Below are 24,762 nucleotides of genomic sequence, written 5' to 3'. Positions count from 1 at the left end.
AGGATGTCTGATTCCAAGATATGTGTGAAGTATTACATTTTATTGTACAGCAGAGAAGTCAGCCCTCTATTGGTCGGATTAAGTTGTAGAATAGTTTCTAAAAGTGTAGATTCTGGTACAGGACCTGAGCTTGAAATATGGGAATGAATAAACGGTCTGGCTTGTAGATATCTGAAAAAGTGTGATGCTGGTAGACTGTATTTATTACAAAGCTGTTCAAATTATTCTAGTTTGGCTGACTATTCCACTTTTGTGACACTCCATAAATATATTATCCTGATAGAAGGTTTAAAGACATGGACACAAACAGGCTAAGAGGGGAAAAGTCATGGAGATGTGGAGATGGGCGACTTTAAAGTGGCAGTTGGAGGGGTGAAATTAAGGAAAAGGCTGTTAAAATTCACGCGAGCAGCTCATTCCTACATCTACTCTGATCACATGCTGACCGGAAGCTGGATATAAATATAAATGTTTATTCTGGTCATAAACAATTGCTTCAGTGGGGACTGGTTACTTCTAGTTCTAGTTCTGTGACAAGTGGCATCATCCCAAGTAGAAAAATAAAGCATATCAATCCCCGCACACATCATCATGCTACTGTCAAACAACCAGCCACAGGGTAAAAGACAGATTTTTACCAAAAAAAGTACCTGTAGCTTTTCAAAACTTTACAAGGAAAAATTGCTTTTATAACCCACTAGCTTAAAAATTTTAAGTGCTAAAGTTGTGTACCACTAGTGCTGAGACATTTGAGTGACAGGTAGGGTGCTATCCAGGTCCCTAGCTGTCTTTAAGCTTTATCACAGCTAATTCAAGCCTCCAAACTGAACCTCTTGACTGTGTTTGTTATTCTGGTGCTTTCTATTTTCATTTGAGTTCAAGGCTCCAGTTTTGGAGACTGAAATTCTAGTATTTAGTTTGCATGTAACTTAGCTGAATTAGCAGGTATCTATGTCTGTGCAGTGCACGCATACAGTCTATGTATGCACCTTAGAACTACATCCTTTCATTCTTGAAATCAAGTCTTCAAAAGAGGTGTTCTCGAACCAGTGACTACATACAATCTATGCTCGATACAAGAATATTAACATGCACATGTATTTTCTTATGGGCGGGATGTTCTTGAGAAATGTTAAAGTGAATTTTGCATTATATCTTGATGTCCCAATGAGAAGTCAGGGGTATCTGCAGAATGCAATGTGGGCATCGGCTAGAAGATGATCTGCTCCTAAACCCAGGTTTTTTCTTTTTTGTTGGATGAGGAATGCCCTTTGTGGTTAAAAAGCATCTGTAATCTTGATACTTTTTAGTGACAAGGAACTCCCTTCTGCATTTCCTCCACCATGTTCAGTCCCAGACTGGCAACACTGAGTAATCTGACTGAAGGAAGTGATCTTAGTATTGCTCACTCTAATATAGGAGGGATTTAAAAAAAAACAAAAAAACAAAAAACTAATTTGGTGGTGAATAAAGGAAAGGAGAAAAAAAATAAGAAAAAAAGCTTTACATAAGATCACAATGACATCATATGCCAAACAGGAAAATGGGGCAAGAGTGGACAGGAAGTGGGCCCATGGAAACTCTAGCCCACTGTATCAGTGGATTACCGTTTCCACTTACACGGAGCAGAGGTCAGTCATGAGCAAAACTGGCTTCAGCTGTGGACTAACACACACAAATACATGAAAGCACACACACATAATTGGCAGGTACAGCAGCTTTTCCTTCCATGATGCCAGTCCGGGCCGAGTGAATGGCCTGTGCGATGGAGTCCAGGGGGGAGAAGCTCCCATCAACACTAAACTATGTAAAAGGGAACCTTTACTGGGAACCAGCAGTACAAGGAAATAAAATGAATATTTCCCTCAGGGATTTTACATGGATTGGAAATGATGCTGTCATATGGAAATTGTCTCAAGGGACAAACAGTAGCCAGTTTAGTGTTCATCTGGGTTTTCTGCCCAAAATACTTGACATGCAGTCACTGATCTATTTATAAAACAAAAAGTGTCCCATTCTCCGCTATTTAAGCTTGATATTTCCAGACTATAAGGACACTTAGCGACATTTGATAGAAGGGCGATATGTAGAATGACACCTTCATAACAGATGGGTGCTTTCATGGACTTTAAATGGCCCTTGGTGTATACAACAGTTGGTTTGGGCACTGTGTCTTAAATGCCATATTATAAATGCTATGACTCATAGAGTGTTAATGGATATGCGGCCATACAGCTGAGGTGACTCAGAGATATGGGAAACTTTCCATACTTATCATGGGGATTTCTCATGGCCAGCTACATCAGGCCCTGTTGCTACATGATTCAAGACCAATCACACTTGACCTTGACCTACCCTGTTGGAAGGCTTATCATGACCACACCACTTCCTTTGCATAATATACACTAATGCACCTAAAGCATCTAGCCCCATTGTGCTGTATAGTGCATACACAGCAGTTTGGTGTTTTTTCGTGACAACTGCATAAAAAAAAAACTTTTGTACTTTTAATCGCATATCTTTACACACAGTTAAAAGCAGAGTCACACAGGAAGTTAGCTAAGTCAGTGTCTTCTATTACTTAGAAGAACCTGACATATATAAAATGTTTTTTATTAGTTTGCATGCACATGAAATCAACTTTAATTATATTATAACCACACATTTTCCATTTACACCAGAAGAGTTCGGAGGAGCAGCTACAGCTATTATACAACTGCATAATTCTAAGAATGTTATCAGTCAATGGCATCGTCTCACACTTCAAGCACGTATCTTACTGTAAATGTCCCTGAACAGATAAAAATTACAGTGTAGGCTATCTGGTGGCACAAATAGAATTCCAAATTTACATTTAGGTTATATCTGTTTACTTCCTGTTTCTATATGAGTTCATCGGGACCACACAAAGACTGCTTCGCTCTCTGAGCGCCTTGGTTTGTTTTTTCGGGGGGAGTTTTATGCCTGACCTGACGCCTTTTCGCAAATGACAACGAACTTAGAAAAACAAATAAACGCTGCCCCCTTCTTCCTTCCTCATCACAGCTGGTTCTTGTTGGATTCAGTCACCTTGACCTTTATTACAATTCATATTGAAAACTGGGTCACTGTGTCTTATAGTAAGTACCAGGTGAGACAGTAATACTTCCTGTTGTGGTATTTTTAAAAACTATGGGTGTATTTAACTCAGAGACTTTATCTGTGTGCACAGACAACAGGGTTTAAAGCAGCACTTTACTTACAGTAAAGCACAAAGTAAAGTCTACAAAGCCACAGTATAACACATCACTACATCTGAATGTGTCCATAAACATTTGAATTGTTCATTTACCGGCAATCAGTGGGGGTGCACAGCGATGAAAGAATTAACTGTAGCCCATAACAATAACGTCCCGGCACAACACACATCTTTGCAGTGAGTCAGCTAAATTTATTTGGAAAGGAAGATGCTGTTTCACAGTATAACAGTATAACAGACTAGCAAGAAAATCCACTAATTCGTCTCATTTTTTCTTCACTTCATCAAGTCAGACCTTTGCGTATCATGAAGTGACTGGAAAATCACATTTTCATGTTGAAAGGTTCAGACTGGATTAATGGACTGCATACCATGAAACTCCTAAATTCTTTTACCTTCTTCATCATGATTATTCTTCATTTTACATTTACAAAAAATGATTAAACTTGTGTAGTTTCTTACTTAGAATCTAAAGATCTTAAAACTTTCTGCTGGCATCTGAAAGCCACACAGGCTTTACATCTTCTCTGTCCTGCCTCCACTCATCTCCTATCAGGCGCTTTCTGCTCCACTGCTTACTGAGAGGCAGAAAGCGCTGAAGTAAAGTACTCACAGATGTGTGTTTCTACTAAAACCTGGCAAATCAGAAGAGGCGTCACGGATTGTAAAAGTAACCTCACTGCCTTAATCGGCAGGGGTTTGACTGTGTGCGCATGTGTGTGTGTGTGTGTGTGTGTGTACATTATATGTGTTGTAAGTATATGGACATGAATAATGTGTCTGTACGTCTGGATTAAGCTGTCTCTCTTCATGCAAAAGCAGAAAGTTTGTAGGATAGTTGAGTTGGATTAAACCCATGCTCATCCCAAGCCAAGATGTCAGACAAGGCTCTTCTCTAGTCACTTTCCTCCCTTCACTCCTCCCCCAAATTTGCCAATTCAGAGTTCAATGCGTATATTTCTAAAAAACATAATTTCTTTACTTGTCAAGGCTGATGTCGTCAGAAGGCTGCTCCCAGCTGGAGGAGAACTGGTTTCACCAGGCCATTACAGTTATTGTTTTACTTGCTGGTTTCTGCTCATGAATTCTAATCCAGGTATTGAAGGACTGTGTGTTATTCTCTGTGTGTGTTTGTGTGAGTGTCTTTGTACATTTTAGCTCTGCCAAGGTCTGCTAGGCGCCACTACTGAGGTCTTGCTCAATCTTATGAACCTAACTTTCCACTTTGATGATTTGGATCCTGTCGAAAGGTAAGTGTGTGCGTGCGCGTGTGTGTTCACGTCTGTATTTTTGCCACAGGCAGCAGAGTTTAGCTGAGTCCTGCTGTGCTGATAGAACCAGAGCCACCAAATAAAAAACCCAAATAATTAACAGCCTCATTCCTGTTTCAAAGGCTAATCCTCTCTCCCCTCCCCTCTCTCTCTTTTTCTTTTTACACACCCCCCCCCCCTTTTTTTTTTCTTCTTGACCCAAATTCCATTTTCCTTGGCTCCATCTAGCTTAGTGTAATGACGAGGGTTATGAAAATCATCTGGCAACTCCTGTGACAATATGTCACTAAAGTAGCAAGAATGGCTGTAGAGTATGGAATACCACCAAGAGGCAAAGATTCACTCCAACACACACACTCACGAACACACTTCTTAACTAGGGCTTGGCTCCAAGCAATGTGTTATTCATTAAAGGGAATCAGATTGTCCTCACTTCATTGCCTGCTCCGTTTCTCCTTTTACCAAAAGCAGAGAGAAGAAAAAGTGGAATAAGGAAGATAAGTTGAGGCAAACTTTATTTGAAGACTGCTTTGGTTGTAGGATCCACAATGATCAGTTATAGAAAAGGTGTAAATGTCAGACACTCTCCCTGTTTCTAATTATGTTGCATTTCTCGTATGTCTCAAATCGTTTGAATGTATTGTGTGGTGTTGTGTGAACTCACTATGCAGTAGGCCACCAGGGCTCCCTGCACAAATCCTGCCAGGACATCGGTCGGGTGGTGCTTGTGGTCGGACACGCGTGATAGGCCAGTGTAGAAAGCCATCATCAGCAAAGTGAACTGGAGCAATGGGCGGAGGAGACGAGCGCCACGCCATGTAAACCTGGACTGTATGTAGAACTGGAAGCAAGGAGGAGAGAAGAGAAGAACCAAATTTAATATGCAAAACTGTGCACATGCTCTGACATAAATTCCCTTCGACAAATAGAAAATGTTCTGTGTATTTGGTGTAAAACATATAACCTAAATTATCAGAAGGCAGTAATAAACCCTCACACACACCTGACTAGTTTTCATAAAAGACACTAAACGCTGCCTTTATAACCCTGCACCTGTGGTGTCTGTGTGTGTATATTATTACTGTCTGAGAGGTCTAGACTGACTCAAAGTGGGCAGGCGCTTGCCAGATCCGTAGAGAAATACATACTGTCTTCTGAAACACACACACTTGACTGCATGAGACCCGGACATGACTGATTCATGGTTCAAGATCCCAGCTGTAAAAACAATACAACCACAGTATGCCACTGAACACACACACACACAAATACACACACACACACACACGCATATATATATACATACCATGCCATGCATGCTTCAACACTTGGGATGAACTCTTTACCCTCTTATAGTGCAAACAGAAGACAAAACGGATGCACCCCCTTACACTCCGCCTGCAGCCCATTTTCTGGGTCATGATGAAGACAGGGGAGAACCAAAACAGGAAAAACGAAATCCAAGGCCACTTTCAGTCACTTACACAAGAGCAAAGTCATACACGCTCTTGCTCTTTTTTTATCCACTTAACATGCACAGCGGTGAGGTCAGCCCAGGTTCCTCAGACATCCTGTGTTTCTCCACCACTCATACCCCTGACTTCCTGTCTCTCACAACCAGAGACAGAGGGCCTGGGAGGGCGAGCCTCAGCCAAGGTCTACCCAGCCTAGACCTCCATACTTGTGTCCTATAATCAGTCAGTCTAACAATTCCTGCAGACAGTGCCGGCCTGCAACCCCCAACCACTAGCCCTGGTAGGTGTGGACATAAAGCTCTCTCACATTTCCTCTACGACACCCTATCATTGTTCTTATCCTTACGATAGCTGAGGAAACGATCCCTCCCATCCCTTCTGTTCTTGTTCTCCTCCTCGCTGGCAGGGATGTTTAGACTTCAGGCTTCCTATACAATGGTTGTCAGGTAGTGAGTTAGAACTACTGATAAGAGCTTTTGACTGACGTAATGCACCTATGAATGAAACCTAGCTAAAAAAAAAAAACAACTTTGCACAGCCTGTGAACCTTTTCAGTTTAACAAAGTTTTAATGAAGGATGTGGGAACAATAATGAAAACTTGAACTTAGTCAAAACATGAGATATTACAACCTACCAGTCAGTGTGCCCATATCTAATTCGAACACACTGAGGTAACCCAAATAAGCCAGTCCAAGCCTGGTTCAACACACTAAGTCACACAAAGCATGTCAGAGCATTCATGATCATCTAAAATAAAGTTCAGTGTCTCCTCTTTAAATCCAACATGACCTCTGCCTTTTTAACCGAGTCTTGTTCCCAGAATTTGTCTTGACTAGTTAGATATGAGGAAAATACCAACAAAACACAACAAAAGGAATAAATTCCCATGACAGATGGAGCCAAAAGCGACACAAAGTCTGGTGGTTTCTAAAGGAATCCAGTAAGATCTTCTCGCCTTGTCCCTCTTGCACCAATTCAGAGTGAATGTTAAATTAAAAAAAACATGAACAAACACAACAAAGTGAGAAAGAATTAGAAAGCAAGGTCTCGCTTTACATGCGTGCCCCATTCTCCTCTTTTCTTTTGGTTCACACCATGTTGTGGCACATTAACACAGCTGTGGTTAGAGCCATTTTTAACTTGAATACAAATATTGTCTTTTATTTAACCACCAACATGCATTCTGGCCCAGAAACAGTGAGATATCGTATAGTCACAACTAACTCACGCAAACACTTCGTTTTCTCATTCTGAGAATACGCAGATGTTGAGTGTGCATTAGCCAAAACAAAAGATAGTTCAGTGGCACACACAAATGCACGCATATGCTTGTTTTCTGTGGCTGTGGTGTTGCTGAACAGCATGCCATGTGGTCTGCGCCAGTTATGGGTGTGCTGTCTCTGAAGCCTATGATGCTGTTAAGGCACAGCTCAAACCACATCAGTCAGAGATGCAGCACTGAGGCATGCTTGTCAGGAAATTAAGTGCTTCAACTTCACTAAATGCCAATTAGCAGATGAATTGAGGTTGTGAGAAAGAGGACGAGGTGGCAGCCCCAATGTGGAAATGACACTTTCAAAGTGGAAAGCGATGAGTGAGCGAAAGCACCAAAAAAAAGAAATATGTATGCCACTAGAGGCTTTGATGAGGAAAAAGGCAGCCTTGATAACCTATTTTCACTAGAACGGTTGTGCAAAAAGCAACATTTGCATATGAAGCTGTTCCATCTTCTATTTATATTCTATTTATTTAATTGTTTTAAGTATTGAGTATTAATCCCTGACATTAATTCTTATTAGCTACCACGTGTCCTCAACTGTCAAACTTCTATATTCTTCATATTCCTTTGGTTTTAATTTAGAGTTTGGCTCTTAGTGACGTCTACAAGAATGCATATTTAGGCAGACTTCAAGAGGGGACTTCTTTGAGTGGAAAAGCAGCAGTTTCCTTTTACCACTGCGTGGGCCTACTTTGTGGTCTTTGTTTCAGGACGGTTTTGTATTCAAAAACATCAACTACAAGCTGTTCTGCCTCTTTTCAACTCCATTCATATTTGGACTGATGCTGGCAGTCCTGAGTTTACCACAGCTGGAACATTGGTCTTTGACTAGTGTGTCACTGTGTGGTCTGGATGCAGCACATCTCCATTCCCTTGCTACTTTCCCCCTGCGTTTTATGCAGTTCTTTTCCTTCGTCTGACCAGAGTGCAGCTGTAGGTTCACCCAGAGGCTGGGAAATACCCACAGCAACCTCTCACTGCACTGCACTGCAATCCACTATAATACATGGGATATTCAAGTGTCTTCACTCTGAGAACCAAGACCACCTGGTAACCAGGCCAGCCAAATCCAAAACACTGACTCTATTCTTAAATCCCTGTAGCATACAAGGGACATTAAAATTTGTGGTCTGTAAACAAAGGAAGAAAGGGAGATGATTGGGATGTGTGTTCGTGTGTGTGTGTAGCTTGAAATGCCTCTGGGGTGCTAAACCCTACCAGACACCCACAACAGGTGGACTGAGAGAAAGATGTGGAAAGGGATGAGTGAGAACAGGAAGTATGCATGCAACTGTTTTGAAGAAAACAGGTGGAGTGCATCCATCCTTCTCCCCAAGGAATTAAAAAAAAGAGTATAAAAATGAGTGAGGAGATGAAGAAGAGGAGGTGGAGCAGTGGATAAGAACAATGTTTTTCTCTTTCTTCAAGCAGTAAATCCCCTAATCAGAGCCCAGCCTTGTTTCCATAACTCCATCTATGTGCAAATCATTGTTTCTCTGATTGTCAGCATATGTGTGCCTGCATGAATGTTAGAATATCAGAGCTTGATGGTTACTTACACACAGGTAGAGCATGGTGAATAACGAAAACGAGGCATGTCCTGAGAAGAAGGATTTCCTGTGGAGAGAAACCGTAACTTTTAAACTCTGAAGGAGTACATTAATAAACATATTATATTCTGTTCATACTGTGTGTGCATCGTTGTTTACACAAACCTAGCTTCCTGTACTTCACTCTCTTCCCCAGTGCAGGTATAGTTGGTGATGTACCCCAATGAACAGTTAATAGTGGAGAAATTTGGTCTGCAAACATCTAAGAAGTGGGGTCTCATCCGACCTACAGACACCTTGGCAATGTCTGTGAATGACTGGCTGATGGCGCAGCCAAAGAGAAACACACCTATCTGCAAGATGACACACAACAGTGATTAGATAAAGCAGATGACTGTAACTGATTGTTAGATAAGAACTGTCTCCATTACTGTTGCTATGGTTTTAAGACTTCTACACTTACACAGCACAAGTACCTAAAACAATAATGCTGGCAGATTTATCGTACACAGGATATGAGTTTTTAAAATGTAGCATGCTATTCTAAGACCAAAAATTTTGTGGCTGATGTAAACGTTGTATCGCTAACAGATTTTAACAGCTGTTACTAATTATGTCTTCTGAGTAATTCACTACACTCAGTACTGTTTTTGACTTCCTCAAGAGGCTGGTCCAGAGACCACAGAAAGGTCTCATATCACTTCAGTTATATTGCACTGAAGGTTTATAATATTTTTTTGTGTTGATGCAAAAAACATGTTTCCTATCCCACTTTTGAGATAATGTTTTAGTTCCTTCAAAACATTCAATAGCTGTTATTAGAATTTACAGTCGACTATGTGCCTTACATAAAAATTACATACATACAATGTTAGGTTTGGCAATAAAATTGAGATGTTTAAAAAAATGCTTTACTATGTAAGAAATTATTAGAACACGTATGATGCCAGTCAGATGCAGAGCTGACCTGCTTGTAGAGAGCTGCAACGTAGGGATTCCCCACAAATGACTTTGTTCCTTGGTGCAGCTGGTGAATCCTGTAGCATTCTCCAATCACAATCTAAAAGGAACATTTTTTTCAGATACAGCACACAACACTCATTACAATTTTTTTAAGACGTTGCCGAATCAAACAGCACTACATTAGTTTCAGACACATAAAACCATGCAATAAAATTGTAACTTTTGAGTTATCATGCAGGAAATCTAACTCAATTCCAGGTTGAAGTAACAGAGAGATTATGAAGGATGTAACAGACAGGAAAGACAGGACAATAAATGGTGCAAAGTCACACATAAACAAACATAAAAGATGAGCATGGCCTGCCTTTCCCTCAGGCAGTTTGAATATGATGTGAATGTGAGCAAAGGTTCAATGATATGATCCGGTCTTCCACGTCGGATGTAAAGAATAAAAAAAGAAAGTGAACGTCAATGAAAAAGGAAAACAGGTATCTATTTAATTTTTTATGGAGCTTTAGTCCAGTGAGCTAATTGTGAGTCCTGTGGTAGTCTAACCAGGAAATGCTGAGTAGAGGTAAGGCCCATTGAAAAGACCTCATCTATACTGAAGGGGCTTGCGCGCCAAGTCATGCCTTGAGGCACAAAGATGTCAATAAGTCTGTACCACCTGGGTTCCTGGACTAATAAACCAGTTGCTCTTTCCTTCTTCTTCCCACAAAAGGCTTTAGTCTTCTGATTAATTTCTTTAAAAAGTATTTACCTGCACATCGTTATGCCTGCAGACATTGTGAATGTAAACAGCACTATGTGCACAGATGAATGTGCACACATTCACACTGCCTATGGCAGTCTTTCCACACAATGTACCCTCGTATTATTAGCTTCTTTTACTGTGTACATGTACTCTTTGTGTGTGCTGTTAATCTTGACAAACACATCTATTCTGGGTATTAGGTGCTCAGCTCAGCTCACAGCCAGGCAAAATAAACGTGGTGGTGTACTGTATGTTTGTCTGTGCTATTGTCATTGAATTACTCAGATCAGAGGTGGAGATTAAAACCACAGGAGGCTAATACAGACCACAATTGTTTATTTTTGTTGCCAGCATTCAAATCTCTTCTCTTGTTTCTACCCCCTGTCTTAGTTTATATATCTGCTTGTATAGAGCATCTCTGAGTATCCCAGAGAATCTAATCTTTTTTTTTTTAGATCATCGTTATGCATGGTAACTCATAACTTCTAACTGTGGAAACAGAGTCTGCCAGACATGAATCTGTCTGACCAGCAGGGCTATTGGGATTTTGCTTTCAACAGAGATAAACAAGAGACCCAAGTGGAATCTGCTACCACTGCATGTATATATGTGCATATATGCGTATCCATGTGCCTGTGCCAGCATGGGAGACAGCGCGTGTGTTACAGGAATGGTGTCGGCATGGCAGTAGACGCCACTAATGGAATACAGCTGTGTAAGACACGCCAGCTTTGCCCACACGTGAACATGTGAGGGAGCTAACTAACACAAGAACAGGGTCCTGGATCCAATAAGCAGAAGAGCTGAGCTGGTCCAGCGTGTACGTGCGTGGGCGCCCACTAAGTTGATGGCACCGAGGCGACAGTGAAGCAATGTTTCAGTCTGGGAACTTGTGAGGGGGCTGTGCCACATAGGAGTCTGGGGGCTGTAAAGATCATTTAGCTTGACCACGTGGCAGTAATTGTCATGCACCCCACCACAAGTCATTATAACATGTTTCCACTAAACTTGACCCCCTCTAATCTGCTGGCACAACACCAGAACCATTCCCGTTTTCTGGAGCACGGTTCCAGTCATGGGAATTTCATGCTGTTGCTAACTAGTGAGACGCTCGAGGCTACCAGTGTGGTAGCGAACAGAGCGCTGACATATTTACCAGTAGTAATGTACAGGGCACAGAGGGCACGGAGTCAGCCATGAGAATGGAGTAAGAGCTCATAAAATCTCTTTGGTATTTGGCATGCAGGCATCAACACACATATACACCAACATACACTTCCTAATATCGCTTGGGGGGCCTCTCACTACCGACTGACTCACTCACTTAGTAAAGTAATAAAATGCAGGCCATTATAAATGGCTTGGAAAAAGCTCCTGAAGAATGAAGTATTAAGAAGAAAGCATTATAGAATGGAGGGGGAAACAAAAAAGCACATTTAAAGGAAAAAACTGGAGAATTTTAGATAACACTGCATGATAAAAACAAAAATTTGATGAAGGCTCTATGTTAGGTTTGGGACTATGCGTTTTGGTTTCTTAATGATCGTTTTCTTTTGTCTTATGCTTTAAATCCAGCTTCTGTCTGCTCTACCTAAAACACTGACTCACTCCCCACCAAGTTCAAGAAGATCCCGTGTTAAAAGATGTAGATATTTTGATGAGTCATCTTTATATAATCTTCATTCCAATATTGACCAAAATGCATTATTTGTTGCAATAAATAAGCAGCCCCACCGATCTCTGTACTTACTGGGGATATTAACCGGATATCAATTTTGCTCCATAGGAAGGAATCCACACCTTGAGACATCTGGTGTATGTTCTTAGCTCTCCAGTTGACATTGTGAAGCTACAATCTGCACGATTATGACTTAACAAGAGAATACCGCCTATTTACTATTTACAATACTGAAGCAGCGCGAAACTTCCGTTGGTCTCTGATAGCTGCCTATGGCTCTATGTGAAGAGCCACTTGTGACAGGGCCAAGGTGCTAATCCGGTCCAGACGATCTGATTTTTCTTTACTTTCAAAGATCTTTAGTGAAGATCTTAGTTCAGTTAAACTATATTCATAGATTAAAAATCCACTGAGCTATAAGACCTTTTGCTTTTTGGAATGTCAATAAATGTATGATGTTTCCAGAGCCAAAGTTAAATAATTTAGACCTCGACGTTAACCAAAATAGCCATAATGATGATTTTTGTCACAATTGAGTAACCCTACTATGACGTATCTAAGAGTTTTACAAGGATTAAACCAAGGGAGGTGTAAAGATCGACTTACGGAGAAGATGCCAATAAGAATGCCAACACCACAAAGCACAGCATCACTAATGGTCTCTCCCTCTTTTCGCGGGTACCGGATGGACTCGTCCGAACAGTAAAACCCGCGCTGGTACGGCTGTATGGTGCTAGTCTCAATGATCAGGAAAGGCAGGCTAGCTACAAAAGACACAAAGAGAGAAGGACAGGAAGAGGGAGAGAAGAAAGAAATAATAAAAGCACCAGGTCAGTTACACAGACACAAACAGGAGAGAACGGCGGGAGCACAAGGAGCATGCCGGCACTGGGGATCATGGGATAGCAGAAGTGGTTGGGGCTTAAGGAAGTCAGATGGACAGCTTAGAGCAAAGGAGTGACTGTTTTCCAAAATCAGATGCACTTGCAGCTTCAGAAAAAAGTTATATAAGCCTATCTAAACTTTGGTAGAGCTTATGTAGCAGAGTCACTCCTTCACAGCCACCTTCATAAACCTCGAGCCCTTCCTATTTCCGCCTTCAGAGTTTCCCATCGCCAAGTGCTTTTTATGTCGGATGGACTTACGGACACCGCAGGCAGTGTCAAGCCAACAGAAATGAGGACTGAGGAAGGTACGGTGCTTCTCTTGTAGGGGTAGTACAGGCTGGAGTCGCTGCAGTAAAACCCCCTGTGGTAAGGACGAATAGCGGTACGATGGAGTACCAGGGCTGGCAGCATAGCTACACACAGACATACACAAACACATGGATAGCTGCATGAACCTATGCAAATACATGAGCTGACTCACAGTCACATCTAATACGGGGAATCATACTGTCACATAGCTCAGTTTACTTACCTGTAAGCTGAAGAGAAAGTATCATTAGAAAACAAATTAGAAGACAAAAACCTTTCACAGGTGTGTGTGCTCACAGTAAACAGTCTGTTTACTCGACAAACTGTCTCCTGCTGCTCTAGTTGACAGTGCGACAACAGGCCATTGAGAACTGAGCTTTATCCTGTAGCTTCACTCATTCCTCACAGAGCAAACACACACTCACACTCAAGGCTATTGGTTCATTATTAAAGAAGAAAGAAACCAATCAACAGGGGGATATTGTCAATAAAGTTTGCATAGTTTTAGGGAAAAGAGTTTCAAAATATCTAGTAAAGAAAAAGAAACATTTCTGGGACATCCCTCTTGTACTACTCCTTTAACACTCCATAACAATCTAAAGAATTTCACAACTAATAACAATGCAGGGCCATGATTAGCCATTAGTAAAAATTCATTTTGATGTCTGCTTTCCTAACCAGTCTCACACACATGGACTAATATACTCCTGACAAGGGGGAAAAGAAATACACATCTCCAAATCAAAGCAATACAAATATAGGCGTGTAAACGCTGGCTGGGACTTTCAAATTCTTCTTTGAGGGATTTAAAAATGTGTGAATACCAAGAAAAACAAAAGAAAGCCCACCCAAATCTGGAACATTTTTTGCATAAGAACATGTTCTCATGCAAAATGTGAGCTATGTGTTCACAGTTGCTCATAAATAGAGAGAAGTCAAGACAAGAAGGTGTCCTGAAGACCCACATCCAGACACACCAACATATACATTCAATGTCAGACTGCTCAGAAAGTAGTCCCACATGTGGTTCATGTGGTTAGCTCACATCATGGTTTCCTTTGATGTTTTGGTTTAAGATCCAGGTCTACTCATGAATGCTGCTGAGAGCCACAGCTGTCTTCTCGCCAGTGATGGGTGATGAAGATCATGTTACCGGTCTGTACTGAGGAGCACAGCACTCAGATGAACTTCACGCAAACCTCAAAACACACATTCTTGTGCATGCCTCCGAGAGAAGCACACTCAGCTTTCAGACTTGCATAATGAAACTAAAAGAAGACAGTGTTGTCTCAGGTGCTCGCCAGATCAATGTGTATATGTTTAAGCCATGTAATATAGCTACAGTCAAGAAAAAAACATTTTTTCTTGATTTTATGCTGTTTTGCTTCCTCTGAAGACAAATTTTGCCAGCAGAGTTTAAAGCGTTTTTGTATTATTATAGCTGATTTTAGTGTGAATTAAGCTCTTTTTCTCATTGACTCTCTTTCCACTGGTCAACATAGGTCAGCAGATGTAATGGTCACTGAAGCAGACACCTGCACAAACAGCATGCAGAATTCATCAGGGCACTGGTGGGCCCACACAAGGCTAGCCCAGGCTACAGTGGTGTCTGAGAACCATGTTGTGCATAAAACAGGAAGAAGGAGATGTGGGTGAGCACAGAATTGCCCAGGCAAGGCAGGGCGGGACGATCAACACAACTTAAGATGAGGAGATTCCAGCGTGTTTCTGTTCATACAAGACTTTCAGCATAATCTGCCTGGGAACTTGGCTACAGATACTTTAAACAAAGTGAGAACCGTCACATGTTAACTCTAGGCATAAACTGGGGTGTGTTGGGTAAACAGTCAGCCTAGAAAATAAAACATTTCCAAAAATCAGTTTCTGGTTTCTCTCACAGCATTCCCTGTTTTTCCTGGGGTTTTGCGTTTTTCTTCCCCCTTCTTTCCTGTCTTTCTCCATCCTTCCATGCTGGCCTGCTTGTGGAGGGAGGATTCACATGCTAATGAGGAGGCATGAAAGAAGTTCATGGGCTTAACAGACACACTCAGACAAAAACACACAAGCTAACCAGTGCTTAAAGGCTAAACCGATGGGAGAATACCATGGGAAACTCGGGAGTTGACCAGCTGAATGACTGAAAAAGTAAAGCGAGATTGAGCAATTGAACACCTCGACACTACCTATTGAGAAGTCATGAAAGCCTCTCTGTCTGCCCGCTGCACAGCCTTGAGATGCCAGGCTCTTTTGCGCTGCCCACCCACCCCTCCATGCTGTCGCCCTTAAAGCACCCTGTATGTTGGCATTCTCCTCATACCACAGTCAGTCCATGAAACTCTCAGCACAAATTCAAAGGCGCACCAGTGTTAACCCTATATGTCACATCTGAACCTCCTCTACAAACAGTGGCGTGAAGATATATGACCCCTTTTCCCCAAGAGCAAATGACCTTCGGGAGACCTGCTGACCCACAGAGAGAGGAAAAGTGGTGGAGGAGTGTCAGAGGAGGGAAAAACCAAGACAGAAGGGAAGGAAACAGAAAGAAGTGGGATGGGCTTTAGCAAAGACCTGTGGTGCATCACTGAATTAAAAAAAACAACTGCTTTACAAGTTCTGTCAAGAGGTCGCTTTTACGCGACGATGCAGTTCATACTTCAACTACCGAAACAGAGGAAACATTCATTTGAAGAAGTTGTGTGTGTGCTTTGATAGGAAATGAGCCTTACACACTATTAAGCCAAGGAGCTGTTTTTAGCACACAAACTGGCATGTAAAGAATAATTGGGGTCTAAAAATTTCCTCAATGGCGAGCTAGAGAAAGACAGGGAGGGTCTGAAAGTATGAAGAATTCAACAGGGGAAAAAAACATAAATGCACTCACACACACATAACCAAAGTGGGTGGCTTAGTGAGTTTGGGAACAGTTCTATTTGTCTTATCAGATCCTGTCATGCACTTCTCTCTTCAGAGAACCGCTGCAGACCACTAAAGACTTACCGCAGGTCAGAGAGAGAGAGAGAGAGGAATTCCTTTGGCTGGTTGAATCTGTGTTTATATGCAGAGGTCATGGCAGGGCCTGTGTGTGTGTGTGTGTGTGTGTGTGTGTGTGTGTGTGTGTGTGTGTGTGTGTGTGTGTGTGTGTGTGAGTGAGAGAGCGAGTAAGGGCACTGGACTTATTTTCCATTCGTAAATCCACTCACATGCTCACGCTCTGCTGCCTGCTGGAAATGACAAACACATGATAAAAATATGTCCACGTGCGTTTTGGTTGGGTTGGGGTTTTTAAATGTATGTATGTAGTTTTCTTTGTATGCGATCGAGTGTGTATGTGTGCGCATTTGTTTATGTGACTGAGATTATCCTTCAGGCGTCCGTTTGATTGGCTTTGGAGCTAAATTTGGCGTAGTCAGCGAGAGCTTCGATTAGCAGGGCTAAGACTGATTTTTTTAGTAAGAAAAAAAAGGATTTACTTTATCAAAATGTTACATAGCTAAAATGAAGAATTTAGGGTTTTTAAACAGTCTTCTTTACTATACAGTTCAAAGTTCCTTGAGACTGCAAGGCAATGATCATGAATTTGCTATCACTTTCTTTTCTTACCTTAAGCCTGGCTATACTTGGCACAACAGGAAACAATTGTTATTCCAGTGCCAGCTAAAGCTCTACATTGCTTAAAAGGTTAATACCCTTTGACATTGCACTAATATCCCTGTAGAACACCAGCGTGTATGTCGAGTCCATGGTAGCGAGGTTCCCGCACTTTGGTTCTCATGACTTTCTCACCGTTCTGGGTTTCTATTGATATTGTAATAGGTTTTCATGGCTTTCAGAAGCAAAATTAGAATGATATCGTTATTTTAGTGAGTGATGCTGATTGTCAGCAGTGAGTGTGAGAGGTAAATGGGAGGCGGAGCAGGGCAGAGGAAAAGGTATTGTAGTCTGCACTAATGGAGGATTTCCTCCTCCTGTCTCTCAATAAGCAATATGTGACTCGTTCTAAGAAGGAGTGGGAACAAGGACAATTCAGAGGAGGGTTAGAGAGGGCCGGGTCTATAGTGTCTATAGTGTCTATAGTGGGTTGTGACTCTATAGACTGAACAGTCAATCAATCAAACTGTTTAGTCGCTTCTTCTCTGATTTTTCTCACCTCTATTTTAGCAGATCAGATAGCAGCTCCGCTCACTTCCGTAGCTGAAATCTGCATGTCGCACCAATTATTGCAACATGCCAAGTGCAAAATGCAGTCTCTAAATATGTGGTTAGATTTACATGGATTCTGCGATAACAAATTTTGGACAATTTAAGCAATCTGTGACATTTTGAGCGAATTAGTAACAGGTTAAAATGTTTTCTTTTCTGTTAAACTAAGTGGAACTTTTTAAAAACCTATAAACAACATGATCTTTGCCTGTGTGGACATGTCAAAGCATTTATATTTTTCAGGCTACTGAAGAAACTCTTAATACTTTTATAATTCTGATTTGTAAATACCAAACGACATAATCTGCATTTGTAAAATGACGTTTTAAAGTGCCCTACATTGCTAAAGAGAAGTGTGGAGAGATATTATCTTGCGGTTATTTGATATGTGTGTGAATGAGAAGGAGTGTCTTTCTTTATGAGCGTCCTTTAGTCCGGGATTGTTGATGAATGAATGCTCTCATCCAGCTGCAAGTGACATTGCAATTACACAGTGTGCATGTGCACTATAAATGGGAATTGTGTGTGTCAGTAGTGAGACTGTGTTTGTAACGCACACAGTTTGTCATAGTGGCAAATTTTCTATTAAAACAGTGGTACATAGTGTATTTTTAACTGTTTCTATTAATTTATTTAATAGTAATCCCAGTCTCAATCTTAAGCTAAGTGTTTACAGAGGACACATATTCATTATCATTTGTACTGTCACCCCTGAGGTTTTAAAAATGGCATGCCAAGCAGATGCCTCGGATGTTTTGAAATTTGTCACACATCAAACACTTTACAGTTAGGCAAGCCCACCCAGTTAGCCCTATCTTAAGGTCACTAAAGCCATGAGCAAGACTATGTGAGGCCTTCCACATATTTAGAGATAGTGTGCATACATTCAAGACAGATCCCGGAAGAGCAAAAGGTCATAGGTGAGAGATGTGACATAACTCTAGGATTATACTATAGCCTACAGGATCCAAATGTCACTGTGACGCTGTGTATTGTATCTTCGAGAGTGTGCGGTTGTGTGTGTGGCTATGTGGGTGTGAAAGTGGATTACTGTGGTTTCACTGGCGACTTCAGCCAACTTCTTTCTGAAAAAATTTTAAGCCGTCGACCACAAAGGGCTTTAAAAATGTCCTCGCAATCCAAATAAACAAACTCGGCTCCATATAAACCACCCGTGCTTTTACCATACACATAATCACTGTTTAGGAAACATACGTTTATAAACGCGTGCACAAACATGCACCGATACAGATGTTTGGCTCGAGATATTAGTTTCTTTGTTTCCACAGGTTGCTGATGTGTCTCACGCATGTACAAAGCTCACAATTACACAAACACAGACGCACACATAGATACACAGGAGTGGCTGAGGTCAGCAGAGTGGTGCGCAGAGTGAATCCCTTTTTCCCCCCCTGTGTGAATGCTGTAGCGACCGGGGGGCCGCTGGCTGAAGCATGTGCTTACTCAGAGAGATTTTATTCACAGGAATAAATGCCTTTTTACACACAGGCATCTGTTGGGACACACTCTAGGGTCTTTTACCAGCAGGCACCTGTGTGGGCAACTTCTGAGTGCTGCTGCTGGCCCTGTGTTGCTTTTGGCTTGTAAGTGCATTTGTAGAGATGAAGAGAAATTCACCTTTGGTCCACATCAGAAACTAGGGAATGCGAGAGGATATTCATAATTTGTTTTAAAAAGATCAGTTAAAAGTCATGGAGACTTATTTAATGCTTGGCTGCACTGTCAGCAAAAAAGACAAATGCACAGCTGCTCCAATGAAGAGAAACATGAGCACCGTCCAGGGCCAGATCACGTTATCTGGCTGGTTGGTTAGATGGCTGGCTAGGCGTTTCTCAACGATTGCCATAATGGCATTATTACCCCTTGGGACAAAAGCCTGGCTGTGCAGAGGAGGGCTATGGATTCTCTGAAACCTGATGCTTCTATCTCTGGGTAATGCTCCCCTGAACTTAACACAAGACTGTCTTCTCATTCCAGCTCACCTCAGCTTATACCCCAGACCATTTTTTAATAACTGTGTACACAAGATGTTAAACTGCTGCTACAGTACAAATGTAAAGCATGATGTTTTCTAGTGTTACATGGATCCTCTTCAGCCAGGGGGCTGCTCTGTATGTAAACAGGATAGAGCTCAGTGGCTGCAGCTTAGATAAGGCCTGTGCCATTAAAGATGCTGAGCTGATTACTACACAGCTCTGAGCAGATAAGCACTACAGCCCACAATCCAGTCAACAATAAAGCTAGAAGCAGCAACAGCCATAAACCACTGATAGATAATAAAGCGACCTTGAGTACCCAGTAAGAAGCTTCTTACGCCCTCTCATCTCTCCCTCATTCACTTATTACCCCTCCCTTCTATTTCATCCTCCTTCAGTCTGCCACTGGTCTGTTGGTCCCTGTTAACGAAACAAAGAGCGCTGAGATGCATCAAAAGGGGTATTGTTCTCTCCGAAACAGAGAAATCGCCCTGACCCCCATCCCTGGATGCACACAGCACACACACAAATACAGAAGACTGTATATGCAGTAAGAGAAAGTGACAGACAGAGGGGCCTGTGTAACAGCAGGAAGCAGGCCCAAGAAAGGATATTGTGGGGGGGGAAAGAGATTTAATGAGGCCCATAACTTCAGATCATCTGCCGCTTGCGCTCTAATTTACATTAAAGGGCTAGTGCCATTGTTGTTCATCACATGTTGACTAATAGAAGTAGAAATAGGGTCTAGAAAAACACTGGGTTAAATCAAAAAAGTAACTGTGGAAAAAGTAGAAAGTCTAAGAGTTAATATTTCCATGGGTGTAATGGGCAAGTAGATGTTTGTTGCCCACATGCAGAATTCTGTGAAATATACATTTACATTTCTTGGTGAAGGCTAAAACACAAGTTTAAACACATTCAAAATTGACTGCTAACAAAAGCTTATTGTAAGGTCCTGCCCAGTAATCCAAAATGACTTAAATAAGCAGTTTGAAAAGTGTTTATATGAGAGGGATATAATCATAGATGAGACATGAGAATGAGAGGCATTACTACACTATTGTTGTCAAAGCGTAAACTACAAGCTGGTGTCTTTGTTTTATTGTGCAATTTGTGTGCCAGGATGGCGACAGTATAAAAAAAGGTAAAGGAGATGAATGTGTCTGGTTTGTATAGCAGTGTGAACAGCTACAGGCAAATTGGTCAAGCTTATGCCTTCAGCTTGCCCACGGGAGCCACATGGGACACAGGTCTATAAATCGAGCCACACATGCCTCACACATGCTACCCACAGAGTGAATACAAAATGCTTCACCCTTCAGGCTATATGGTCCATTTAATGACAGCTCTGGGTGCCCTCTCTCTTATTCCCGAATCCCAAAGGACACACATGCACACGCTCACACCCACGCACCTCTAATCACAGCCCTGCTAAGGCACATACCCCAGGGGTTTGGTGGTTAACTCTTGCACCAACAGAAACCCACCGCATGTCACAATGACAGTCGGAAAATGTTGCAGACCTGTCTGGCATTGATGCCACTGGTGCTCTTCATCTCAACATGCACGAAAAACATAGATCTTCCCAAAAATGTGCACTTATATTAGCATCTTATCTAGGAGAGATAGTAGCCCTAGGCTTCTGTTGTCAGGGACATCTGCTGATCTTTATCTTCTGCCAGAGGACACTCGTCACCTCGTCACCTTCTTAAGAGCCATAACCTCACCTTGTCCTGAAGCCGCCAACAAACACTCATCACAGGCTGGGCACAGATAACATTTAGATATCATAACGACAAAAGTATAGTCGAGTAATCAAGCTATGTTGTGTTATGATGTGCAAAGTGTTCTCACAATAAACACTCAATCTGATTACTGTCAAAACTAAATCCCGAGACATATTCTTCTGTGCATGTCTATTAAGTGTCTGCTGTGGGTGACACATGAGTGTAACTAATGTCACACAAAGAGCATTGCAGATATTGATCATATGTGAGTCTCTTTTCTTTCTGACCTTTCACCTAATGTCTTAAACAGATCCCAATAAATCCCAGCCAAATATATTTCTAAGAACATGTTCATGGCTCCCACCTCTGAAAGACTTGTGCAGAATCCCTGAGAATATTTACCCTTGGATTAAGGTCAGCATCTTTGGATTGGAGCCTGTGTTTCAATTTCTCTGTGATAGACTCACATGCTGCTTCAATGTAGTTTTCTAACAGACACAGACTGTATAATCCATGCATATCAATATTCTTCTAATATTATTTTGTTCATTATTGCTCTTTCCCTTGTTATTCTGAGACTATTATGAAGACAGAAGACTGGCTCCGGTAGAGAAGGAACACGGGGAAGGAATGGAGATAGATGTGGAAATGGACTAGGAGGCAAAAAAAAGAGACAGGATTTCATTTCACAACCACACCCACCTCCGACCGACACTACCTTTCCGTTTCCCACCCTTTCCTGAGCTCCACTATACACACACACTCTATATGCCCCCTGGTTCACTTACTCCCAAAATTGCACCAGATGTCCCATCCAGAGTCTTTGGGCACAGAGCTACAGCCAGATGAAGAATTTGTGAAATTCTCAAAAATATTTGTAGAGCGGCTCAGGATTGAAGTGGCTGAGGCCTGGAGAGGTGGAGGTTAAACCTCTCTGACTTTAATGAGAGGCTGTGTGACTGACTGCTGTAATGTTATAGCAGCTGATGGGAACGCAGGAGTCGAATACAGAAGGGTTAACGCTCCGGGGCCAGTTATGAAGCTGATTCCTCGAGGCCAAAAGGTTACGCTCTTCTTGGCTACCTGTCTGTGATTTGTGGAAAAGCAGACCGCTGAACACCTGACTGTATCAGAGCTCCAAATTTTGCAATAAACACATAATTAAACGTTTTAAAACATTATATATATAGTTTTTTGCCTCACAGATCATCATAAGGAGACAGATCGTGATCCTTTAAAAGAAGCATATATAGAGTCAATGAATCCATGTTTATGTTTTACAAAAAGACCGCTCCATCCCAAACCAGTTCTGCAGAAGCAAACACATAAAGTATAATCCCCTGTGCATTGTGTAAAACTTAATCATGGTTTAAGTGAGACTACTTTTGGATGCTTGGGTTCCAGAGGGCTCTAGTCTGCGTCTCGTTGCAAAGTGTTCTCACAATAAACATTTTTTTTTTTTCAAACAGCCAAGAGAAGACTATTGGGCAGTGAGTCGCCAAAAGGGAATACGAAATTCTGCGGTCGAGTTTGTGTATTTATAGTGAGTGTATACTGTTTGTGTGCACGCTCCTTATAGCATTGCTAAATCAACTCGACTGCTCTGTAGGAGTGGAACCTGATCCAGAGTGAAATCAGCAGATGACGGTTGCGCTCAGCTGCCAAAACTATATGCCGTAACCCTGGTCTTGGTAGTTGAGTGCTGGAGAGAATGTGAGTATGCTTTTTCAATGCCTTTCTAATCTTGCTGTACTTTTGCATTATCAGTTTTCTTCAGCAAAACCAACTGGGATGGCTTCTTCATTAAACATTTAAAGATGTTTTCTTTTGTCCTTGTGTGCAGCTATAGATGGTCTCAGATGTCTTTTATGCAGACACTCATTATCTGCGCCTAAGGGTGTGTCAGTTGGGCACATTAACATCCTATAGGAAGATGTAACTGCAGAGACTCTGCGTGTAGAGCCCAGCTGGCAGAATAGGAACTAATTAAAGGTAATGAGATACTTATCTATTTCCCAGTTTTAGTAGTGTACACTACTTTTTAGCCATAAACAGGCTCAGAACAAAAGCTATCAACCATTAAGCATTCCGCTGAGCTCTTCGACAACACACCCGCATTCCTCCTTCCTCATTCAGGATGCCCTGATAACCCTCCCTTTCTACTGATCTCTTCTCCCTCTCTTTTAACCCCCTCCCCAGTCACCCCCTCGCACCAAACCCGCAACTCCCCCCAAACCCCTGAAGTGGGCCAACCAATCATCACTGAGCAGCCAGATTGTGTTTAGCATAACAAAGGAGAATCTTTGTAACCATTTGTTACTGTGTTCTTACATGCATTGTGTGAGTTTACAGGCATACATGCGTGTCTGTGAGTGCGTGTGTGTGTCCTAACAAGGCAATGGAGAACTGTCTGTAGAGCTTTAACCAATAAAGGAAGTTGGTTTGTGCAGGAAATTCAGTCCACATGTGATCAAAGCTCATCTACAGTTATATGAGTGCAGATGAAACAGTGTATCTCTGTCTGGGGTTCTTTAATAAGAAAACTAGTATAAACCCAATGGAAAACTTTGTCTGTCAGCGAGCTTTGCTTCTACCTCACAGCACTTATGTGGAGTTAATATGCACCATTTGTAACATACTGGATGATACAATCCAGCTCCTGTGTGGTAGTGTTGCATACTTCATCGGTACTTTACTGGTTCCTTTATATTGCGCTATTGGTGTGTCTCCCACCTGCTCCTCTAAAGCCCGGTCAGCCACTGGTCCCACTTTTCGATCCCTCACTCAAATTGGAGAGGCCTTCCCCTACCACAACACATGCTTAAGCAATTATTCCACGCATTCCCCTGGACAGAGAGGGAGAAAGAGAGCCAGAAAGAAAGAAAGAAAGTAATTTGAAGTGAAGAGATCAGGGGCAGCTGGCCAGGGATTGGCAAGATTCTAGGAGTGAATGTGTAGAAGTTAAGCAGAACTCCCGTAATCCTTTTCCAAAAAAGAGAAAGGGGAGATGGGGGGAATGAAAATAGTGTGAAAAGAAGGGGGGGGGGGGGGGGGTTAACTGGCGCTCAACACTAAAAGGACTGGGCTACAGTGACAACAGCCAAAAACAAACCAGCAAAACAACACACACACAGACACCAGACACACATACACAAAGGCAGCACACTGAATCTGTATGGGATGCCCACTGAACTTAGAACTAACACACATTAAAATTTCTGTGGGAGCAAATGAGAGCTAATGCAAAAAAAACCCTGATGTGACATTAGCTTTGGGGAATGTTTTGTGAGCTGTTAGTCAGTATTTTAATTACACTTTGATTTTTACTTCAGTCACCTTGCAACTCAGCCTATGGCCAGCTTTAGCTGGACTGATAAACATGTTCATCTGATTTGGGGTCAGATGATCATCGTTATCAGAGAACAGACTGGGG

At 41.8% G+C, this 24,762-nt stretch overlaps 1 protein-coding gene across 2 annotated transcripts in view; it reads right to left on the bottom strand.

Moving 5' to 3' along the window:
* Positions 1-24,762, bottom strand: part of plpp3 (phospholipid phosphatase 3) — a 28,202-nt gene that overhangs the window by 2,292 nt on the left and 1,148 nt on the right. Inside the window, exons 2-6 of one of the 2 annotated variants that reach the window (XM_085263747.1) lie at positions 13,355-13,509; positions 9,782-9,874; positions 8,980-9,167; positions 8,824-8,881; positions 5,174-5,350 (exon numbers count right to left, since the gene is read on the bottom strand). In XM_085263747.1, the coding sequence (XP_085119873.1) occupies positions 5,174-5,350; positions 8,824-8,881; positions 8,980-9,167; positions 9,782-9,874; positions 13,355-13,509 (671 nt within the window). Of the gene's footprint in view, positions 1-5,173; positions 5,351-8,823; positions 8,882-8,979; positions 9,168-9,781; positions 9,875-12,815; positions 12,974-13,354; positions 13,510-24,762 lie in introns of both variants that reach the window. The other variant, XM_085263746.1, reaches the window with a different exon arrangement.

This window comes from Mchenga conophoros, linkage group LG23 (genome assembly GCF_057382185.1).
Source record: "Mchenga conophoros isolate Kocher_MC1m ecotype Shallow Benthic linkage group LG23, M_conophoros_male_GT1.1, whole genome shotgun sequence".
NCBI classification, from domain to species: domain Eukaryota; kingdom Metazoa; phylum Chordata; class Actinopteri; order Cichliformes; family Cichlidae; genus Mchenga; species Mchenga conophoros.
Note: the sequence above shows the minus strand (reverse complement) of the source record. Positions and strands in the feature narration are given on the sequence as shown.